This window comes from Humulus lupulus, chromosome X (genome assembly GCF_963169125.1).
Source record: "Humulus lupulus chromosome X, drHumLupu1.1, whole genome shotgun sequence".
In the NCBI taxonomy this organism is placed as follows: domain Eukaryota; kingdom Viridiplantae; phylum Streptophyta; class Magnoliopsida; order Rosales; family Cannabaceae; genus Humulus; species Humulus lupulus.
The window spans coordinates 154,500,937-154,525,189 of NC_084802.1; the positions used below are offsets into that span (position 1 = coordinate 154,500,937).

The following is a 24,253-nucleotide window of genomic DNA, read 5'->3' on the forward strand; positions in this document are numbered from 1 at the left end:
GAACTGATGAGATTGACCAGTCATGTGGTCAGTTGCGCTAGAGTCGATGATCCATGGCGAAGTTTGAGCATTAAACGCAGCAGGAGTGTTTGGAGTGGAGAAAAATCCTGGAGTGCAGATCTGGTGCGGAAGTCGACTTGAGTAACCTATGGAGTTCAGCAATCTGATTTGTGGTGAAAGGGAATGTGTCACGTTGAGCACCCATTATAGCGTACCAAGTGGTGTTGGGATTAGTTCGAGAAGTGACCATGGTTGATTTTCAATGGTTCGAAAAAAAATCTGAACAAACCAAGAAAGGATAGCAAGGGCAAAAACACGCCGAGGTGAGGAGAACCACAGATGAAGGAAGTCGAAAAAATGGCCGCCAGAGGATGGACGCGCCAACACGCGCCGGCGCGTGGCGGAGAGGGCAGCGGCTGGAGGCGATGCGTGGGGCCACGCGCTGCTATAGTGGGCACCGGATTTTGGGGTTGCGCCGATTGGAGGCTGGGCAAACTCCTTGGGTCGGAGGTGAGAATAGAAGACCACTCCAAAATAGTTTTCTAAGATTTGAACCTCAAGAGTACCAAATCCTAATTTTTTTAGAAGCTCTGATACCATGTAGAAAAATATACTTTTGATTGTTATTTTCATTTCTAAAGGAATAGCCTTTAAATTAGTAGAGTGCAAAATGTATATTCTAGGTATAAACTAATTTACATTAATTACACCTTAGCTGTAAAACACTAACTAATGAGCTGGAAAACACTAACTAATCATTTAGATTATTTCTGCAAAATATTTTTGAGGTTGATATATGTTAAACTGAACACTTATCATGTTTTCCTACAACTTCAGCTGGAGGATCGTTAATTTCTTAACATTTTGGACCAGATTCCAAATCTGGCATCTACTTTATAACTCTGATGTGATAAAAAATCTGATGGGAAAGAATTAAGTTGTGTGTTGCTATTCGGTTAAAGACTGTCGAAGTTTTTCCTTGCTTTCCTTTTCTGACTTGTTAAGGGAATGGAATTGTTTGATGTAATTTTGTCTGTTCAAGTTTTAAACAGTTTTGTCAGTTTTTTGAGTTTTGTGAGTATATGTGTTGGTGTTTCTTTAATATAATATTAATTTCGTTTTTCATCAAAACAAATTAAAAATTGTTACTAATCAAGTACATATAGAGCTTTGTATTGATAGTTTTCATGTGATGTTTGATATGTATTTTCTAAGTCTTCTAATTTTCTGAGCAAAATTTTTAGGCCTCGTAAAAGTAGCCTTTCATTTCCTGCTGAAGATGATGAAGATGTTGAGGAGGAAGCAGATGAGGTGGTTCCTGATGGTGTTGAAGAGGTGGAGCTTGCAAAAGTTCATCTTGAGCAGAAAGAGCGAGAGCAAAAGTTGATTCTCAATGATATTAGGAAATTGTCTACCCGATGTGAGAATTCTGGAGACCTATACCCAGAGAAGGAGGGGGATCTTTGGATGATTACTGGTGCAAGGTCCACTCTGGTATCTCTCTGTTTTCTTCATCTAAGGCATAATTTTCCTTTTTACATGATGAAATAATTGACGATACTTTAGTAAATTTGATATGTGCAGTAGAAAATCATGATTGTACCATTTTGTAGATATTGTCTTTTTTATTAGATGCGAAATAGAATACAAGTATAATGAGTTTCACTACCCCAGGTGCAAGGACTAAAGATAGAGCTTATTAATGCCCAAAAATCTAGGAAGGCAGCATCTGCATCATTGAGGATGGCTCTACAGAAAGCTGCTCAACTACGACTTATGGAAAAGGAGAAGAACAAAAGTCCATCATATGCTATGCGTATATCTCTGCGAATTAACAAAGTGGTTTGGAGCATGCTTGTTGATGGTAAATCTTTTGCTGAAGCTGAGATAAATGACATGGTAAGCTAACCTTTTTCATTTTATTTATTTATTTTTTTATGGCTTCATTTTATTGAATATGTTTTTCCTTTTTCAGCAAGATGGTCGGTATAGTTTTTTGTACTGTATATTTGCTTAATTGTTTGTCTTTATGGTGCTGTAATTGACTCTTCTTTGATGGTTTCTTTCTCTTTATTTTGTTTCCCTTCTGGGGGTAGCATTTAAAAGTTAGTGTGATGTAGTTCTCTTTTTTCCCATAATACAGATTTATGACTTTGACCGAGATTACAAGGATGTTGGGGTTGCTCTATTCACAACTAAATATTTTGTTGTCAGAAATTGCCTGCCCAACGTCAAGTCAGATATGCTTTTATCAGCATGGAATCCTCCACCAGAATGGGGAAAGTACGAACCTTTTTTTTTTTTGACTACTACTCGAATGGTGCCAGTTAGTTGCTATTTTCAACTGATCTGTCTTTCTATATCTTCTCCTTTCTGTTAATTTCTTTTCCTTTAGTTAGTTTTGTTGAACCAGCATAAAATCATGTGGATTATGATTTCTTGCTGAAGTTGATTATTCGTTGTTTTAATGTCTATTAATTGTTTCAGGTCAAAAAATGAATTTCTGATAATATTCTGTAATGTGTTTTTCACACAAATTAATCTTCATAATTTTTTTTATATATTGTGTGTAAATTTGTGTCACTTCTGATAGAAACTTCCTGTCACAAATGGTTAGAACAAGCAGATAGAACAAAGGAGAATGGAAGATTCAATTCAGTTTGTATTGAAAATAGCCAGGAATTCGAGAGCTTGGGTCTCTCCCAGAGGAGTACAACTCACACCCTACAAATAGCCCTTCCCTTGGTATTTGTTTCCCCCACTCAGTAGCACAATAAGTGCCCCAAAACCTCTTGGTCATTCCTTACACAATTCCTGCTCCTAGCCGAGCCTTCTAACTAATTATCCCCTAGTGGGTCTTGCTCTCCTGCTGACCTGTCATTCCATTCCTTTTTCTTGTGTACACGTAGGTGAGTGGTGGCCTATCAATACCCCCTGCCCAAAGTCTCACCTTGTCCTCAAGGTGAAAACGAGGAAATTGGTCCTAAACTGTGCTGAAATCCTCCCACGCCGCTTCAAATGGTGGCAGGTTCGTCCACTGAATGAGGGACTGTGGCTGCACTTTATGTGTCCCTAGGCGTATATCTAACACTCGTTCAGGTTCAAGAGACCACTCCATCTCTGCTGTTAACCCAGAAGGCAGATTCGAAACTTGTTGGTGAGGTCCAAAAGCAGCCCGCAGCAATGAAACATGGAATACAAGATGGATGGCTGCATCCTGGGGTAGCTGAATGCAGCTGCAGTCCCCACACGAGCTAGAACTGGAAAAGGACCAAAGAACCGAGGAGCTAATTCTCATTTCTGCGTTTAGCCACTTTTTTTTGGCGATAGGGTCTAAGCTTTACGTACACCCGATCGCCCACCTCAAAGTGGACATCTCTTTGTTTCCTATTTGCCTGCGCCTTCATCTTTTGCTGAGCTCGCTGCATGTTCATCTTGAGCAACTCTAACACATCATCCCGTGCTTGAAGTTGTTGCTCCACTGCTGAAACGAAAGTACTACTATGGGCGAAACGAACAACTGGTGGAGGATCTCGATGATACACAACTCGAAAAATAGTCATCCCGACAGCGGTATGGTATGAGGTGTTCTACCAAAACTCAGCCCAAGGTAGCCAATGTGCTCATCGGATTGCGGATGATGCTGTACAATGCTTCAACATGGTTCCTTGGAAGCGAAACAACTCTTTCCAAAACAAACTCAGAAAGATCTTGTCACAGTCGGATACTATGGAACGTGGAATGCCATGGAGTTTGACAATGTCGCGCGCAAATACTGTAGCCACGGTTTCTGCAGAATAAGGATGTCTAAGTGGAGTGAAATGTCCATACTTAAATGATCCACTACCACAAGGATCGAATCAAAACTACTGGAGAGTGGCAGCCCCTCGATGAAATCCATAGAACTATCCTCCCAAATTTGCTCAGGTATAGGGAGAGGTTGCAATAGACCGGCGGGTGACTGAGCAAGGTATTTATGCTACTGGCACACAACACACTCAGCGACGAACTTCCGAACGTCTTTCTGCATTCCCACCCAAAATAAATCTGTTGTTGCTAATCTTTGGAATGCCTTGAACTCCCTCGAATGACCCCCCACGGAGCTGCCATGATACTCCTATAATAAAGGCGTAATAAAAGGCGAAGAAGCTGGTATAACTAGACAACCTTAGTACTTCAAACATCCTTGAACGAACGAGTAGCCTATCTTGTCTTGACCCCTCGGCAACTCCTGAATCAACTTGGACAATGTGGGGTCAGCCATAACATGAGCTTGGAGATGAGGGAAGGAATTGAAATGGTAGCTAGTGAAATATCCTGATACACACGTGAAAGTGCATTTGCTGCCATGTTCTCCAAGCCGGGTCGATACTGAATCTCAAAAGCACAGCCGAGTAACTTAGTGAGCCATTTTTGATGCTTTGTGGCCACCAGTCGTTGCTCCAACAAATACTTCAGGCTGCTTTGGTCCGATCAAACCAAAAACTTCCTACCCAAAAAATAAGGGCGCCACTTTTGGATAGCTAAAACAATTGCCATCAACTCTCTTTTGTACACCGACTTGGAGCGTGCCCGTGGGGATAAAACTTGACTAAAATAAGCGATGGGCTGCTGGTTTTGCATCAACACCGCCCCTAAACCTGACCTTGATGTGTCAGCCTCCAACACAAATTAAGTGAAGAAATCGGGTAATGCTAATACCGAAACCGAACACATAGCTTGTTTAAGGCTGTTGAAGGCCTCTTGAGCTTCGGGGGACCAGCCAAAAGCATCTTTCTTCAATTGATCTGTAAGTGGCCGAGCAATCTGACCATATGCTTAAACAAATTTCCTGTAATATCCCGTTAAACCCAAAAATCCTCGGAGTTCCCTCAACGACCTTGGAATGGGCCACTCTTCCATACCAGCCAACTTAGCCGGGTTGGCTGATGCTCCTGTAACCGAGCCAAAACCATCTCCAAGTGGTGCAAATGTACTTCTATTGTGGGACTATAAATCAGAATATCATTGAAGAAGACCAACACAAACTTGCGCAGGAAATCGCAGGATACCTCGTTCATCAAGGCTTGGAAAGTGGCTGGTGCGTTGGTGAGGCCGAAGGGCATCACCAAGAACTCATAATGACCTTCATGTGTTCGAAATGTAGTCTTCTCCACATCCTTAGCACACACTCGGATTTGATGATAACCCGACTTAAGATCCAACTTAGAAAATACTGCTGCTCCATGTAACTCATCAAGTAACTTATCGATCATTGGAATTGGGAATTTATCAGCCACCGTCTCCTGCTTAAAGCCCTCTAATCCACACAAAATCTCCAACTCCCATCTTTCTTCTTGACCAACAAAATGGGGCTAGTACCAAGCTGTACAATACCCGCTTGTAGCATTTCAGCCATCAACCATTCTATTTATTTCATCATTTTGAACTTGGGCATAGCGATAAGGACGAACACTAATAGGGCTAGCCCCGTCCCATAGACAAATGGCATGCTCCTTAACCCTGTGTGGAGGCAAACCCCCTGGCATATGGAAGATCGCGTCATACTTTTGTAGTAAACCTGATACCTGTGTTGTCTCGGTCTCATCCTTAGCTTCAACCTTAGCAGAGTGTATGCCCAACTCAACCAAAAACCCTGTCCTTCTTGTTGCACTGTGTGTATCATTGCCTTGAGCGATATCTGCGATTTGCATAAGCTCGGGTCACCTTGCAAGGTTACCCACTGACCACCCACCTCAAATTTCAGGACCATCGTGCGCCAATTCACCAGCATATTGCCCAAAGTTTCCAGCCACTTAATACCCAATATGACATTCGCACCACCTAGCTCCAGCGGGTAGAAAATCAGTGACGACCCTTAGAGCACCCAAATCCAACTCTACTTGGTGGAAAAGCCCCTCTGTGCGCATCTTGCCGCCTGCTCCTAATAAGACCCCATAGCATGTAATAGACGTAATTGGCATGCCTGTAGCTTTAACGATATCCATCGAAATAAAATTGTGGGTCGCTCTGCTGTCGATGAGGACCTTTACCGGTTGTTGCCCATTATGCCTCGCCAATTTCATTGTATGTGCTGACGTTATCCCCACCAGTGAGTTAAGAGATATGGTCACTAGGTCTCCTCAGCCGCACTCTCAGAAGAAGAATCCGGCGTAGGTGGTGGGGACTCCATGGAAATAGTCAACTCCTCTTTGTTTATGAGTAACATGACTTGGAGGCTCTTCTGTTCACACTCATGGCTCTGATGGAATTTTTTACATTGGGCGGCCTGGTGGTCTTCGTCGAGGTTGCCGATATGGTAGCTAGAGAAGTCGATGTAGCGATGGGGCTAGTGATGAACGATTTTGCAAGAACTGGGCTATACATGGGCCTAGGCAGTGCAATAGGGTTGGGTTTGGAATGATGGACCCACTTAATTGGGCTCGTAGCAAGCAATTCCTGACCTTCTTCAATCCTTTGTGCAATCTCCATGATTTGGGCTAGGCCCACGGGCTGGAGAATATGGAGAGGCCCTTTGATTTCTTCCTTCAAGCCTTTGACGAAACTCCCTTCCATTATGTGTTCGGGCACATCGGGTACCCGAGAAGCCAAAGTTTCCCAGCGCATGCGATAGTCTTTGACCGTCGAATCCTGCTGTATCAACAAGAGCTCTTCGGACATTGATCCAATCGGTACCGCCCAAAATCGGAGAAGAAGATGCTTCCCCGTAGCCCACGACGTAATCAGTCGGCATTGGTTCTCCCATTGGAACCATGTAAGGGCATCCCCCTCTAATCCAATAATGGCAGTCTCTAACATGTGTGCCTCAGTCAACTGGCTCAACAAAAAATACCGTTCAGCCCAAAATGCCCACCCATCAGGATTGTCCCCAGAAAACAAGGGCAGCTCCATCCGAGGCAGTTGATAATCCCTTCCACACGGTGGCCACACATCTAAATCGAACTTCGTTGGCTCCGGAACCGATCGATTATCAACTGAGAGTGGAGTCGGTGTTGCCGAAGCAGCTCCATCCATTGCTCATCGTTGGCGATCGTCACTCGCCGCCGTCACTGTTGTCGTCAGCCTCCCTGACGCTTGCAACAGTTGAATGATGAACTCCATTTTCTTCTCAATCTCTGGGAGACGTTGCACATCTGTTTTGAGCAGATCCTACTCTTGCTGAATTTCCGATCTCATCTCCAACAAGTCACGCTGATAATCGGACTTCAACAAGTCCACCCTCTCATCCAAAAACTCCAGCTGAGTATTATGTTGCTCTAATAGTTTAATGAATGAATTGCGGATTCTTGACTCTTGCTTTGAAAGCATTCATAGTCTAGATATTTTGCATAAAGAGTTGTGTAAATGTGATTTTTTTTCCTTTTTTCTGGTAAAATTTTATTTTTACTGTTCTCTTATAGATTTATGTAGCTTCTTCAAACTAACCACAAAATATGTATAAATTGATCTACCAAAAATGTCGCCTATAAAATATTATTTCTGATGTAAACATCCTGTTACTTAACTGCATTTTTCTATATTTTCAGCATCCTTTTTTATGCAGGAATATTGGTGCGTTTCTATATTCTTGCATCCTTTTTTGTGCAGAAATAATGGTGCCTTTGTAATAATTAGAAAATTCTTATGAAGTTATGTGCTGTAAATTTTTGGTGCAGAAAAGTTATGCTTCGTGTGGATGCAAGGCAGGGAGCTCCAAAGGAGGGCAATTCTCCCCTTGAACAATTTCAGGTAACAAGTTTTATGTTCATTTCATTTTGTCATTACTCATTCTAGTTTTGAGAGAATATGACGCAAAACATATGGAGGTGATGGAGAGTTGAGGAACAAGCTATTTTGTATGCCTATGGCTTGTTACACGAATATCTGTGTTGGTTCAACAAAACATCTAGTTGACTTTGCACCACACCCCCAACTTTTTTTTTTTGTTTTTGAAATTTGGCTCCTTACCTGTGCCTACAATAATTGAGGAACAAGAAATTATAGCAATCGTGTTATGTAAGTACCCAAGAGGGACTCGAACCTCTGTAATAGGAATTACTTGCACAGGCACATATCAAACACACAAGAACATGGAAATTGAAGAAGAAAGTGTGGAAATATATTGATATCCAGGAAATCGATAACCTGGTTTCTCCCAAAAGGTTACAAGACCTTGCTCAAATGGCTAGACAAAACACATAGAAAACCAACCAGTAAAGCAAGAGCTTACTTGATCCCATGCTACACTCAATAACAACCCACCTCACCAATCCCGGGGACTAACTCTCAGCTGGGAGAGCACTACTAGGGCCTGTTGAAAATGCGTTTCTCATGGCTGGGTTGGTCTTGTGTCCACCTTGGTGCCTATGTGCGCAAGTGTAGGTAATGGGGATCTATCAATACCCCTGCCCAAAGTCTCACCTTCGCCTCAAGGTGGAAATCTGTAAACTGACATTGAATGGTGGGAAAATCCTCTCAAGTGGCCTTAAAGGCAGGGAGGCCCTTCCACTGAATAAGAAGAGCTTGCGGAGCAACTTTATGCGATCCCGGATATTATTGTTCTGTGGTGACGTCCAAAGTAAATTATAGATTTTTCAAACAGCCTATTGCACGCGCGTATAAATATCAAAACAAGCACTCGTGCAATAAGCTGTTTAAATCCTGATTTAGGCATCTTAAATGATTTAAAATGTCCTGAAAATTTGGAGGGCCCCTGTAACTACATTATATAACATCATGTAAAAAAAATGGAGTTGCAACTTAGTAATGTACTAAAAATACTAAAAGTACCTATAAATAGTGATTAAAAACAATAACTACCCAATAAATTGAGGCTCTTTATAAATTGTGAGAGTAGGCCACTCATGTACATGTGGTCTTCCTCTCTTTTTCAAAAAGAAAAGAAAACTACCCAATAATTTTTTTTTCTATATATATATATATAGGGAGATTCTACTGTAGGGGTTTCAAAAAGAGCCCTACCGGTGGGACTTTTGTGTATTCCCGATCCGTGAACAGTTTTCGGTGTGAATTATTTTTTATGACTGTATATTATAGTTATTTAGAGCATCGTGCAAATTTTTAGAAAATTCCGAATAATTTATAGTAGCGAAAACTAGGTTCAAAACAGGTTGTTGCATTCGTGATTAATTTTTTTATACACGTGGAAATTGAACCTAGTCTTCGGCACTGTAAATTATTCGTAATTTTATGAAGATTTGCAGGATGTTCTAAATAACTACAAAATACACAATTATAAAAAAAAATCGTGCCGAAAACTGTTAACGGATCGGGAATACACAAGAGCCCCACCGGTGAGGATATTTTTGAAGCCCCTACAATAGAATTTCCCTATATATATATATACTTATATTTATTAGAGTTTTATTAATGAAATCATTACATCTAAAGGAGACCAGCTAGGCAAAACACCTAATAAACCATAGATTCTGAATTCATCTTACTGTACTAATGTGAATTGCCAACGATTACCGTAATAGATGTTTAAATCAAGGTTTTTTAATTGTTCTTCCTCCCACCATTGATACTGAAACATGCTTTTTTATTTATTTATTAAAATTTGACTTTTGTGTGAAAAAGGTGGAACATGTCTAATGAGGATTTCCTTTTTTTTTTTTTCTGGAAATTCATGCTTTGTGAACCAGTTGTTGCTTGCTTTACACATTGTTGTGATCACTACAGGTAGAGATTTACCCCCTCAAAATCCATCTGACGGAGACCATGTACCGGATGATGTGGGAATATTTCTTCCCTGAAGAAGAACAAGATTCACAGAGGCGGCAGGTCTGTTGGAGACTTTCATGAATCAAATTTACCTCATATCTTTAATGCAAGTCAAGCTGTAAAATAAGCATTTTGTTATAAATCTGGAACCATTGCTCATTCACATTGTCAAATGCAGGAAGTCTGGAAGGTTTCTACAACTGCTGGTTCAAAACGTGTTAAGAAAGGGTCTTCAACTCATGAGACTCCTGCATCAAGTAGTCATACAACAAAAGAGAATGAGTTCCCATCAAAACCAAGTGTCTCTATGTCATCCAGCAGTCAACCCTCTCTTCTATCTGACTCTTGTCAAGTGAGTTATTCAAGTCCCTCCCCTCATGTAGTTGTTGAGGTTCAATCAGAGAGTAAAATCTGCAGATGCCACTATTAAACCTTCTGTGTCTATAGAGTGCATGTCTTAGGAAATATGATAATGTTTGCCAAAAATCTTTAATACTAAGATAGAGTGCATGTCTTAGGAAATATGATAATGTTTTCCATAAATCTTTAATGCTCTCAGTACCAACACTTGATATTTCCTAATTATTTTTCTAAACCCACGTGCAGGCATTGAGCTTGCAAAACCCAACAGATAATATTGTTAGTGGGTCAACCCCAGCTTTACGGAGAACTTCTTCTTTTGATAGATCATGGGAAGAGACTGTGGCGGAGTCTGTTGCTAATGAGCTTGTCTTGCAGAGTATTTCTTCTTCCAAAAGTGGTCCACTTGATTCTGTGGAGCAACAAGATGAATCCTTAAAGAATAAACTTAAAGATCCCAAAAATCTCAAAACTGGTAGGTCATCCCATGAAGAGAAAAAAGTAGCAAAGTCACATGAGGAGAAAAGATCTAGGCCACGAAAAATGATGGAGTTTCATAATATTAAGATTAGCCAGGTTGGTTTTATATGTGTGTCAAATCTTTCATTTTTGATACTCTAATGTAGCTTTTCCAATAATATATAGATATTCTTTCTATGCAGGTTGAGCTGTTGGTTACTTACGAGGGATCAAGGTTTGTTGTGAATGATCTTAAGTTACTAATGGATACATTTCACCGTGCCGAGTTTACAGGGACTTGGCGGAGATTATTCTCACGTGTTAAGAAGCATATCATATGGGGTGTCTTAAAGTCTGTAACAGGAATGCAGGTTTGTCATGATTTCACGTTTGCATTCTACATATATTTTGATGGTCTATGCTGCCTATTGCAAACATTGGGAGGTTTGCTTTGCTTAACTCTCTCTAGATGATAATAATAACTTGGTTTTCCTCTCTCAAAGTGGTTTGGGTTGAGGCTAAAATGAAGAATCAATTTGTTATGTGGTTTTGAGAAAAAAATTGAGAGATTGCGGCATAGGATTTTGCGGAAAAATGATGAAGTCTTATTTTTCTCCTCTCTTTCTTTTTATATGGGCCCTTAAGAAATCCTAAGATTAATATGAAAAAATAATATTGGTGTTTATCTTGTATTTTCATTATTGTTATTTCCAAGTATATTGCTATCTTGGTATGCCAGAATAGCGTCATTCCTTTAGATATTGATTTTGTCTCTTTTCTGAATTTAAGCTAATTATTATGTTTAAATCAACTCTTAAGATTAGGTACTAAACTTTGATGTTGAGATGGATACATTTTTGTTCTTATTTAATGATCTTACCTCGTTCGTTACATTACCATTCATGGGTCATTCTACTCAGGATTAATGTCCTACCCTAAATATGCGTCCCTTATTTTAGTATGCTGAGTACTTAGCTTGTTGATTCTTCTTGGTATATAGTATATACGTCCCTTATTTTAGTATGCCAAGTACTTAGCTTGTCGTTTCTTCTTGGTATGGTGAAATGAATTCATAATGGAAATTCCAATGGGACAATCATAATTTTATTTCTTTGTAATTTGTTTACTTCCTATTTCCAAGGGACATGTCTGTAATCCCTTAACAGTTATGATTTGCTTTTCTAAATGGGAACATCCTGTGCAGCCTATCATCATATATGACCGTTCAATATGTTATATGATGAATTTTAAGGGCATACTTGCAATTATAAAGTTTCAATTTTAATTGAGCAAGCTAAATCCGTAATTATCATAATTATATTTTTACAGGGCAAGAAGTTTAAAGACAAAGCACATAGTCAGAGAGAACCCACTGGGTCTAGTGTGCCCGATAGTGATCTTAATTTTAGTGACAATGAAGGTCAGGCAGGCAAATCTGATCAGTACCCAATGACTTGGATTAAGCGTCCAAGTGATGGAGCAGGAGATGGATTTGTCACTTCCATTAGAGGTCTATTCAATACTCAACGTCGCAAGGCAAAGGCATTTGTCCTGAGGACAATGAGGGGTGAAGCAGAAATTGATTTCCAAGGTGATTGGAGTGAAAGTGATGCAGAGTTCTCTCCCTTTGCTAGGCAACTCACAATAACAAAGGCGAAGAGGCTTATCAGGCGCCACACAAAAAAGTTCCGCTCTAGAGGACAAAAAGGTTTGTGATAGCCGAGCACATAATGTTTCCAGCGTAAGCAAGATTGCCTCCTAATATTCCTCCATACCCACACTGAGTTGATTTTGTTCATACCTTGTTTTGTTACAGCTTCGTCCTCTCAACAGAAAGAATCACTTCCCTCATCACCAAGGGAAACCACTCCCTTTGAAAGTGATTCTTCAAGTGGAACCTCACCTTACGAGGATTTTCATGACTAGACAAACATCTTGGGATCGAAACAGAACTGGAAACAGATTCTCAGAAAGTCCTTAAGAGGCGGTGAGGAACAAAAACCGAGCATTCAGAACACTGCTCCACTTAGAGTAAAAAAGGTTGAATTTATTCTCCAGATTATCTTCCAATAGGAGTAGGCTGGAGGGAGCATCACTCATTGAGATGGATTCTAACCCGTATTGGGTATCTACTTGGAGCATCTGGGTATAGCTCACAGGTAATGGTGATTGACCACGAGTGCTGCTGGGTTGATTTCTAGCTAGTCTCTATTCTCTCATAGTTAGAGCTCAATTTTGATGGCGGAGAGGAAGCTAGTTGACTTTCAATTTTGTATAGTTTTGTTCAGAGGAATATTAAACAAGATTACTAAAATTCAATCAGCCACTGGATATCATTTCTTTGTATATACATTCAAATATATAGAATAAGATGCAATAAATTGCATTTCTATGAAACCCTGAATGTTAGACTGTAGAGGACACAGTTGTCTATTAGTCCCTTCAATCATCTTATTTATTTATTTGCCCCAACAATGAAAAATTAGGAGCTACCTCTCATTTCTATAGATTTATTTTTTTATATTTACGTATATATAGATCTTGGTGGTCTCCTTAGCACAAACGGGGACCCAAATGTTCGCAAAACATTTCTTTCTGAAATAATTTGACCCATCGAAACATTTATTAGTACGCCCATGGCGTAATGCTATTTGACATGAATTTAACACCTTTTTTTCAAAAGAAAAGCAACTGCTAACTCAGATCGTAACAATTATGTACAATATGTTTTGGTTTTTGTTGGCGGTTTTTTTTTTTCAAAAAAATCTGAAACTTTAAAAATTACAGAATTTTGATTATAATCAATATTTTACCGATGATTTATCCGTGGTCCTATGAAACTTGACATTTTTAGATAAAAAATGATGCTTAGTGATTCTTTGATGATGGTGCCATCAGAACTTGATTAGTAGGCCAAAATAATGTTTAACGATGTTTTAACGACGGTGCCAATGAAAACTTGATTTTGTAGGCAAAAAAAAGTATGTTAAATTGGCTTAATGATGGTTTTGAGATAGTTTGCGATGAAATTTGATAAAAACTTTGGTAAGATTTAACTTTTTACTGGGTTGACATTGGTTCGAGATGATTTTTCTTTTGAATTTTGGTATTTATTTTTGAGATCTATACGTTCTAAATGAGTAAAATCTTAAATTTAGAGTGTGTAGAACAAATTTTTTAATTTATTTAAGTCTCAGTCTTCGTTATGGTATAAAACAACCAAATTTGTTGTTTTAAACACCAAATTTAAGATTCTACATATTCTAAATGCGTAGTTCTAAAAAAAACCAAAATTAAAAAAAAAAAATTCAAACTGACAAACGAGTCAAAATTATGTCTCACAATTTTTTTTAATCAAATTTCATTGCAAACTATTGCAAAACTAACGTTAAGAATCGATTTACCATCTTTTTTTTGTCTACAAAATCAAGTTTTCATGGTATCATCATTAAACTTTTGTTTTTTTGCCAAAAAATCAAGTTTTCATGGGGGCATTATCGTTAAAACATTGTTTTTTGACTTAAAAAATCAATTTTTCATGGGGGCACTATTGTTAAAACATTGTATTTTAACTTAAAAAATCAAGTTTTCATGGACCATCGTCAAGCATCGTTAAACATTATTTTGCCTAAAAAAAATAAAGTCTTCATAGGTCCATCACCAAACTATCATTAAGCATCAATTTTAATAAAATCTGCAATTTTTTCCAAATTAAAAAAAAAATAACTAAATTTTTTTGTACATAATTGTCTGAAATCCATGAATTCATGTCTTGAAGTGTATTTTCTTCGGTTCAAGTTATGAATTGAATTTTCAATCATTTAAAATAAACTTTTTTTTAAAAGTTATGGGTTCTTCTATGAGTGCTTCAATAGTGTTTCAATGGTGATGGGTGGTAGTGGCATCATTAGAATGGATTGAATTTGCTTTGAATTTGTGAGGGCCATGGATTTTTAGAGGGAGAGATAGTGTTGGAATGGGAGGGACAACTTTGTCCAAAATTGTAGAGATGACATATTTTGCCTATAATCTTCAAAGTTGGCATATTTTATAAATATACCCGATTAGAATGCATATATGGTTAAATTTCCCAAACAAAATCAAACCGAAATTCGAAATTTGACAAAAATCAAGGGCGCGTCCTCCAATCAAAGACAAATTAGAGAGCAGAAAAATTATAACAAAGAGCATAAACATAACAAACTACAATCTTTTCCCTTACGAGGGGCAAACATGACGTGATAAGTGTAACATGTTAGCCTTGATGGCATGTTACAAGCTAGGATGGCGCTCGGTCAGATGCGCACGCGAGGGTGCAGGCTGGTGAGCATGCTGATGCCTAGTTTGTACGGCAGTGGCATTTTCGTAAATATCTTCAATATTGCCCGGAAATGGACGGGACTTGGTAGGTTCCATATTGAAGGGTCAATGAACGCAATGGTATGATCAGATTTGGGAGATTCGGAGAATTGGCGAGCTGGAAGCCAAATATGTCTCCCAAGCGAAAATCATATATGTTCCTGGTAGAAGGCTAAAAGCTCAGAAGGCTCTTTGTAGGGGGAGCACCTGGTGTCAGCTCTCCACCACCCCCTGGCGCAGGTGCATCAAGTGAGCTACTACTAGTTGGGAGGACTAGTAGGGCGGGCATATGAGGACCACGAGGGGACTCATACGTCTCCATGAGTAGGAGACTAGTAGGGCGGGCATATGAGGACCACGAGGGGACTCATACGTCTCCATGAGTAGGAGTACTCATGGACATTACCGGGCCGCCCTGGTAGTGTGTCGAAGTATGCTGCCAGAGGTTTAAGGGTACGGTTCCCTTGGCTTGCCGGGATGCCGCTTGCATGGAACGTGGCCCAAACCTTCGAGAGATGTCGTGGTGCGCCATGGCCACGAATCTCGACACGAGATGGCACAGGAAGTCATTCGTGGGACTTGTTAGCATGCAAGCATTGAAGGGTGCACCATGCTTGAGTAGGACAGAGGTCCAGTGTATGCTACTAGTCTGGCAGCCAGTCTCGAGGGCCTACCAGCATGCATGATGGTATGGTGCCTTGAGGATTGGACCATGGACGTATGGGAGTCCTTGGTCTGTGACGTGAGCTAATCGGATAGTATCGAATGGGGCATGATGAGAGGTGTTGGCACGTCAGCTTGGTGTTGGCTCTTGGCCACACATGCTACCTTGACTTGCGAATGTCTGGGTGAGCATCGGTGTTGGGATTTGCCTTGCCATAGTGAGAACCTATGGATAGTGTGAGTGTCTTGGCTAGATAGCCTTGATGCATGATTGCACTCATAGATGCTTGAGAGCATGACTCAGCGAGAGTTGTTCAAGAGACGGAAGTGTGCAGAGGCACACGGTCGCGCGAAAAATGTGCCCATTGTTATTCGAATGGCTGGAAGGCTGACCTTGGCTCAGAGGAGTCAAGGTGCCGCACGGGCATTTCCGCTGTCAAAATGTCAGCCCGTGACAATAAGCAGGGGGAACTTTTAAGCGTTTTTAGTAAATATGGGTTATGGTATATCTTATCGGGGCAAATTAGCCTAAAAAAGTCATTATTTAAATATTTAATTAAAAAATTAAAAAACAAATATAGAAAAACTTGTTAAAGTAAGAATAAAATAAGATAGAATAAAATTATTAAAATTAATAAAAAAAAAAATTAAAGAATGTCAAAAAAATTTAAGAAAAAAATGATTTTAAAAATTAATTTGGTGTCTATATGTATATTTGTGGGATGCAAATATAGTACTCCAAATCAATATAACAAAATACCACATATAACCTTAGCTCTTTTTTAGTAAACTCTAATTTTGGGAATTAGCGACAAAAGTACTAAATATTTTAAATTTTTTTTGTGAATTAGTCTATATTTGTTTTTTGAGGGTAAAAGTATCCTATGTGAAGTTTCGTTATTATTGATCAATTTCTGTTCTAATGTGGCGTATTTTGATTGGTCCACTTATAATATTTTAAAAAAAATTCATTTAAATTTATTTTTTTTAAAATTAATTAAAATATACTTAAAATTAAAAAAATCATTTAAACCAATTAAAAATTAAATAAAATTACAAAAACTAAGTTTTATTTAAAAAAAAAACGTTCTTGAGTTCATCATTGTTCAACCAAAATGAAAAATTACAATTCAAAATCAAAGGTCAAACATCTGAAATCAGAATCTAAAACCAAAACAACAAACTAAATCCTAAATCACCATAAAAAATCAGAACCTATAGCATATACCGAACTAATTTGTTTATTTTATACACAAATTTACCCACATATAAATGGATTCAAGAAACAAAATAACCAAGTTCATGAACAAAAACCCAACAAATAACATGCTCAAACCCAAAAATTACACAGTAGAGAAAAAACTCACAAATCACAGATCATGATTGTTTGTTCCCCTCTTCACACTACAAATTTTTTTCACAGAGGAGATGTGCTTAGTTGGGATGACATAGAAGAAGCAAAAAGCTCACCGTCGAAGAGACGAACTTGCTCCAATCTCGACTAGATATGCCTAGGTTTGCCGAAGTTCATCGTTGACAACGTCGTTTTCAGCCTCCAAATTGCCACCGAGCCTCTGTCCAGGTCTCACCATCCCTATCGCGCCTTTGCTCAGATCTCACTGTTGCCATCGCCACTGAGCCTCTGCTTAGTTCTCACTGTCGCCACCAAACCATCGAGCCGCTGTCCCTTTCGCCCTGATGCTAGCTTGTTGTCGCCATAGGTGCAGACGCCATTGCTAGGGCCGATGATGTGAGATAAGGAGGATAGAGAGTACCGGCGGGACAAGGAACGAGAGGAGGGTGAGGGGATTTCAAAATTTTTCTCTTTTATAAATATTTTAAGTTTTTCTTTTAATTTTTAAAAAAATTAAAATTTTATATTTAAGAATTCATTTTAAATAATGTTTTGTTTTTTTAAATTTTATATGTATTTAACTTTTTTTATTTTAAAATCAATTTAAATGAATTTTAAAAAAATATTATAGGTGGACCCATCATAATACGACACGTGTATATAAATTCAACCCCGTTAGAACCGATACATACAAATACCAACGAAACGTGACATTTGGTGCTTTTCCCATAAAAACACATTGGCTACCAATTGACAATTTTTAAAAAAAAAAATATTAGGTACTTTTGCTGATAATTTCCCCTCTAATTTTCACTCTTTCATCTCCTCTTATCTCACGTGATAATTCAGCATTATGCCTGAGTCTCCCGTCGCGTTCTAAGTCTCGGAATCACTGCTCACGGTGGTTGATTGACTCTTTGCTAAAGTTCGACATCCTTCTCTGCTCTTCATTGTCGACACCAGCTCTGCTTTCCTTCAACGAGTTTTGGTGATTAGTGGAGTTACAGATGTTCTTATTAATGGTTTAATATTCTTATACTTATTCCATGTGAGACACAATAGTCTAATAGCCTTCATCCTCCATCTTTGTCAGCTCTCTATTTTGACTTGTGCTCTTCATGATATGATTATTGATCATTTAACATAATCTTTGCCCTATGTAGTTTTTATTTTTCTACCAATTTTCACTTTTATATTTTATATTTTTCTACCAATTTCATTCTTCTTCATTCAACTGTGAATATAAGAAGCTGCGAAGTTGTTGATTGCTGTTTGATTAGTGAGAATGTGACTATTTTGTTGGTGATGAGAAAGCGAGTGTTGTAATATTTATATATAATTATTTGTTGTTGTGTTGTGCCTTAAAACTTAATTAATACTGTGTTTTTTATTTGGAGGATTTTCTTCTATTTATCCATGTAATGATCAATCTATCTGTGATATTTGAGACGAGAGATGTTCTAGTTATCTTTATTTGGGGTGTCTCTTATTTGTGTGTGAGGGTTCTGTGTTGTGGTTGAGTGGACAAATGCATTAATGAACTTTCCAACTATACTGTATTATCTAGCTTCACTAATTTTCTTGACCATTTACATAAATCTCTACTCCAACTATTTTTTGGGTCCCATTCTTATTGAGCTATCTCAGATTAGTAATTTGAATACTTTGAAAGTATTTGATGCTCTAATTTGGATATTTTATGGTTCTAACATGTACACTTATGCCCCTTTTTTCCATTCAAATTGTTTTGCTAAATCTTGGTATTCGCGTGGTAGGAATTTGAGTAAAAAATCCTTTAACAAGTTTTATTCTAACGGAGTGAAATGTTACTTGTCAATGGTTATTGAGTGGATTACCATGTTTTGTTACTTATCAATGGTTATTGTTTGCTAGGAACATTGTTTATTGGTATATGTGTCTAATAGCACAAATTTATTTAGCCATAATTTGCTATTATATTGGGCAATCTTTTCATAACTATATTACCTATTTTTTTTCCTTCCTAAATTCATGAAATGTCTCAGTATCATCTTAAGTCGTACTTTGCTATTATGTTGTTTGGTTATATAATTTGACCTGTAGTATATAAAATTTGTAATATAGTATATATTTCTTACGGCGACTCAAATTTTTGACAAATAAACTTCACTTCATCTTCATATTCTTAAACCAATAATAATTATCTCTTATTATTATTATTATTATTATTATTATACAAAAAACTTCATACTATTGGCTATAATTTGCTTCACTGATTTTATCGTAAAGTACTTGGGTTGTCTCAAGTATAAGGCAGTAACTGAGATATTCTTGAAAATTTAATCATGAGATGTAGAGAGGCTAACTACAGCAGTATAGATTGAGATAAAGGGAGAAAAATGATAAAATTGTACGTTGTAATATTTTCTACAAACTTTGATTTAAAATGATTTTTTTTCGATATGTCACTTATGTACTGTTGAATTTTATTAGTATATATCTTTTGATTTTAGAGTTATTAGAATGATATGTATGTATCTTTTATAAATTTTGGTATATCAATTTTGTTCGTATGTATTGTGATTTGGTTTTTCTTTTTTCTTTTTTTCCTTTTGTATAATGCACATTTGACTTCGGAATGATTGTCATCAAGCAAGCTTAAACTTTGATGTCAAGCATAAGTTTAAATGATATTGTTGACTATTGATTTGACCAACGACACGAAGTCAAATATACGACAAAAGATAAAACGACAAGTAAGAAAGATAATCTAATGGAAGAGAAGAAAATACCAATGATTTATAGTAGTTCGGCCCCAAAAGATGGTAATGACCTACATCCACTTAGTGCTATTATTAAGATTGAATCTCAAAGCAGTGATCAAAGAACTAGGGTTCTTGAGTTTCACAAACCTTAGAAGAAATACAATAAAACGATGGATAATTGTACTATAGCTCTCTCTTTTTCTCTATCTTAGCCAAAAGATTCATGGATCAAAAGTCCATTCCTTGAGCTATTTCATGCATATTTATAGGCTCAAGGAGGGTTACATGGGCCATATCTTTCCTTAATAACTGCGTATCAATGTCATAATGATGAAATATTCAATGTATTAATTATAAGATTACAGTTTAAGAAGGAAACAAATCAAGTTATACGACCAGCTTGGTCGTATCTAAATGTTAAGCCTCGACGAAGCGATGTGCTTTTGGTCGATAGTCGAGCAGTACTTTGGCCACGAGTCAACCACGTGTGAGAAATCCCTGCCACGTCATCAGCATCCATTTTTAGGGTAAACATTTGCCCCCCAAGTTTATTTATTGCGACTAGCAATAAGTAAACTTAGGAAACTGACTCTTCGGATACCCCACGAAATCTGTCAGAGCCGTCCACGCTTTCTCGAAAAAGGGTGATCAATCATGTCCAATCAAGTCTTTTTAGTTTCCCAATAACTTGTTTGATGGTCATTACACTTCCCCATGTTTTGAAAAGTTACTCTTTATGATTACCTTGGTAACCGCTCCTCGGCTAATATAAATAACCCTTCAGAATCAGTTTTTACTTTTTACGCTTAAACTTTATCCTCAAGAAAACTGAAGAACCGGGAGCTATATTTCCAGAAACCCAGAAACTCAGACGGATCACGAAGCTCCTGCCCAGCTGAATCAACTTAGCACCTTAGAACTTACTCCATCTTTCATACAAGTACGTTTCTTCAAACCTTTCAGTTGTTGATCTTGTTTATCTCTATTTCTAATTTCTAAGTTCTTGGAGATATTTTACTGCTCTTGACTGAAACTGTTTTGGGGAAATTGGGAATGTTAACCGATGCTTGAAAGGGTGATGAAACAACGTCTTGTAGAAGTTAAGAGCCAGTTTGGTAGTCGAGATTGTAGATTTAGGGCGTAAAACTGGGTTTTTCCCACCCCTTCGGAGTTGAAAAAGCTTTTTTCCCGAAAACTTTTTACTTCCACTTTTCAATATGTTTTTCAAACTGCTCGTATAGAACTTAGTGTTTTCGCTAGAATGCTGCTGGCCGTATTAAAGCTTAACTTTTATACGCGAGCAACGTTATTCTAACTTGCAACACAAATATTTAGGCTTTACGTTCTCACCTCCCCCTTTCTCTGTTCGCAGCTTTTCATGCAAGATCCATGGGGAGGTGAAAGGCCTATCGACGACGACTTGCTTGCCCAATTACTTGAAGACGAGGAGCATCCTTCACTGCTGATACCAGAAATTCCTTTTTCTCGAACCCCACCCAATAGACCTCAGTCAAACCTTCCAGCCATGGGTAGAGTAAAATCCACTGCCCATAAAAAGAAACCTTCAAACCCTTCAAATCAGCCTGCTCCTCAGGCTGGAGTTCCCTCGACCAGTGGTCGGGAAAGAAATATCCCTGACCCTAACATTCAAACTCGCGCTCAGCCTCGAAACGCCGTTCAACCAGATGTTGAATGGTACGTCGCCCCTGTCAGCTGGGTAACGATCAGGATGATCGCTAATTATATTAAAAAATACGGACTTCCCGGGGTGACACTAGTTCAACCCACTCAAGACCAACGGGCGAACTTTCCTGGAGGCGCCTTTAGCGCCTGGTCGAGGTACCACATCGAGGCAGGAGCGACGTTGCCTCGTCATCCTTTTTTCCAGGGGGTGGCAAATTACTTCGGGGTCGCCCCTTTTCAAATAACTCCCAACGAATATAGAATGCTTGTTGCACTCTATATCCTCTATAGCCACAAGAAATGGCCCGTCCCCACACCACATGAGGTCAACTATCTGTTCGACCTAAAATCTAACCCCAACCAAGAAAACACGGGGTTTTTCCACTTTTGTCACCAGGAAACAGGTCGCACTTTCCTGACTGACACCACTTATATCTCGAACGTGGGGAAGTACCATCTGGAGTATTTCCTGACGACTGACATGGTCGTGAACAACTTGGCCTTCACTCAAGGAGGTAAAGTCTTTGTACCACTGGTCGTTTATATTTCTTCAATTTTTTGCTGCATTTCCCTTAGAAATTTAGTGCGTTTCAGGCCCATGGTTCCGACCAGACCCTACTCCAGACATGGAGATGCGATCAGCCCTCCTGGCCAGCATGACCAACATAGAGAAAAGTGTCAAACAGCTGGTCACAGAGGCCAATCTGAGACTGGTTGGCCTTTTGGCTCCTCATCAGGATGTGAGGGAGTCAACTGCAGGGAGTGCCACTGGTGGAGAGGTTCCCGAGCAGCACCCAGATGTGTCACAACCCCCTAAAGGTGTTCATGGTTTGGTTTGGTGCGGTTTAGAAAATTTTTGAAACCAAACCGCTCATGCGGGTTTTTCAAAATGAAAAACCAAACCAAACCATTAAAATTAAAAAACCAAACCAAACCAAACCAAACCATAAATAAACGGTTTGGTGCGGTTTGGTTTGGTTTTAACCATATAACTAAATTATTAAAATTTAAAACTTTTTTTATTATAAAATAATTAACTAAATAATTATATTTAAATAATAATAGTTTTAGCTTTACTTTTAAGACCATAAAAGTCTACAAGAAGCTTATTGTCTTTGTTGTTGTAAGTTTAAGTATTTTGAATCATTTTATAGAAGTAAGAAAAAAAAATGTTTACTTTCTAAACAATGTGGGACTTTACATTTCTCTTTTTTTAGTTTTGGAAACTTGTGCGTGTATTAAATACCACTAAAAACATATCCTAAACAATTAAATTGTTTGGCTTGGATGGTTTGGTAGACTTTATATTAACTTAAGTGTAGGGGTTCAAACCTTTGAACCATCATTTCTAAAAATTATTTTTTTAGAAAAAATCACGGTCCGGTCCGGTTTAATTGGTTTTAAAAAATTAGAAACCGTGACCAAACCATTAAATTTGAGCGGTCCGGTTAAACCAAACCATCGAAAAACGGTTTCATTGGTTACGGTTTTTGGCGGTTTGGTGCGGTGCGGTTTGGTTCCAAACCGCGGTTTGCGGTTTATATGAACACCCCTACAACCCCCTTCGAGGAGGGCCACTGGAGTGACAATCAGGGAACCCTCCAGCACCCCGCAGGCTGCTACTCCCCCCGCCCCAACGGGAAAGGGAAAAAAGAAAGCCACCGAACCTCTCGAGCCCTTCGATGAATCTTCGGATGAGAACGGTACTGATCTCTCGCTCTTAGATAGTTTGCCGATTCCCTGTCACTTATTTGATGGCGACGACAATTTTAAGTACGCTCCCAATTTAGATTCAGACTTCTTCATGCCAGAGAGTGAGTGTAACACTAGTAAAGTATATAATGTAGCGACCAATAATGATAGCTCGGGTATTTCACTTACAATTTTCTTTGTTTCTTTTCCTGTCATAACATACTCAATTGTTTATACTATCTCACTGTTCGTGTATTTGCTTTTCTTACAGACATGGACTCCGAGAATGTGTTCGACATATACAGTGCCCCCGAGGCTCTCGAAGCTCCCTCGAGCAAGAAGAAAACGAGCAAGAGGCATCCCAGGGAAAGCAGTAAAGTGCCTCAGGCCAAGAAAACCCGTACTGCAGGACCTCCGGCAGACGGACCCTCAACAAATGTAACACCACCTTCTTCTCCTCTCGAGCAGCAAACTCCCCCTACTCCTGTCGGGTCGACACCTTCTCCACCGACCCCAACCGACCAGACTCAGCAGGCTACTCCTGCTTCCACGGGGGGCGACATATCGAGTCGCGCCTTGAGATCGGTCAAAGACAGGGTAGCCAAAATTTTGAAGCTCGAATGTTGCCGAGAGGCGATGGCTTCGACGGAGACGATGGACGTCGACCTGATCTTAACCCGCGCATTGAATGAGTTTGCCAGTGAAGTTATCTTTTTCTGTAGAGACAACCCTTTTTATATTCTACAGTCAGTCTAACCTTTGCTCTGATCGCAGGCAATGCTAACCCTTACTGCCGGTCGGCTCTGCTCGGGTACCATCACCGAGCAGTCCAAGACTTTGGAGCGACGACACATTGAAGAACTCAAAGCTGCCGAAGCGAAATACGTTGAGCAGCTTGAGGCAGTGCTTGGGGAGAAGAACAAAATGGCTGAGGAGTTGAGGGAGAAGCAGAATGCTCTAGACAAGGCCATCGAGCAAAGGGAAAATTTCAAGGAGTCTAACTGCGTGAACTATCGCGAGGCCAAAAAGCTCGAGCAGGACTTGATCGCGAGTAGACAAGAGACTACAACCTTGGAGGGCCGGATCGAGAAGCTTGAACAAGCCAACACCAGCAATTTGGAAAGGTACAAGAACGCCATGGTTAAGTGTTTCTATGACTTCTGGAAACACAACCAAGAGGCTGACTTCAGCTACCTTCCCGAGCGTGCAAGGCATG

The 24,253-nt window shown here is 39.0% G+C and overlaps 1 protein-coding gene across 2 annotated transcripts in view; it reads left to right on the forward strand.

Annotated features, from left to right (window-relative positions):
- The window catches only part of LOC133805137 (protein SABRE), a 35,209-nt gene extending 22,270 nt beyond the window's left edge, over positions 1-12,939 (forward strand). Inside the window, exons 14-23 of one of the 2 annotated variants that reach the window (XM_062243236.1) lie at positions 1,245-1,494; positions 1,675-1,899; positions 2,144-2,283; positions 7,656-7,728; positions 9,682-9,783; positions 9,902-10,075; positions 10,330-10,659; positions 10,746-10,913; positions 11,872-12,250; positions 12,359-12,939. In XM_062243236.1, the coding sequence (XP_062099220.1) occupies positions 1,245-1,494; positions 1,675-1,899; positions 2,144-2,283; positions 7,656-7,728; positions 9,682-9,783; positions 9,902-10,075; positions 10,330-10,659; positions 10,746-10,913; positions 11,872-12,250; positions 12,359-12,468 (1,951 nt within the window). In that variant the 3' untranslated portion in view covers positions 12,469-12,939. Of the gene's footprint in view, positions 1-1,244; positions 1,495-1,674; positions 1,900-2,143; positions 2,284-7,526; positions 7,552-7,655; positions 7,729-9,681; positions 9,784-9,901; positions 10,076-10,329; positions 10,660-10,745; positions 10,914-11,871; positions 12,251-12,358 lie in introns of those variants that run through there. The other variant, XR_009878858.1, reaches the window with a different exon arrangement.
- The last annotated feature ends 11,314 nt before the right edge of the window (positions 12,940-24,253 follow it).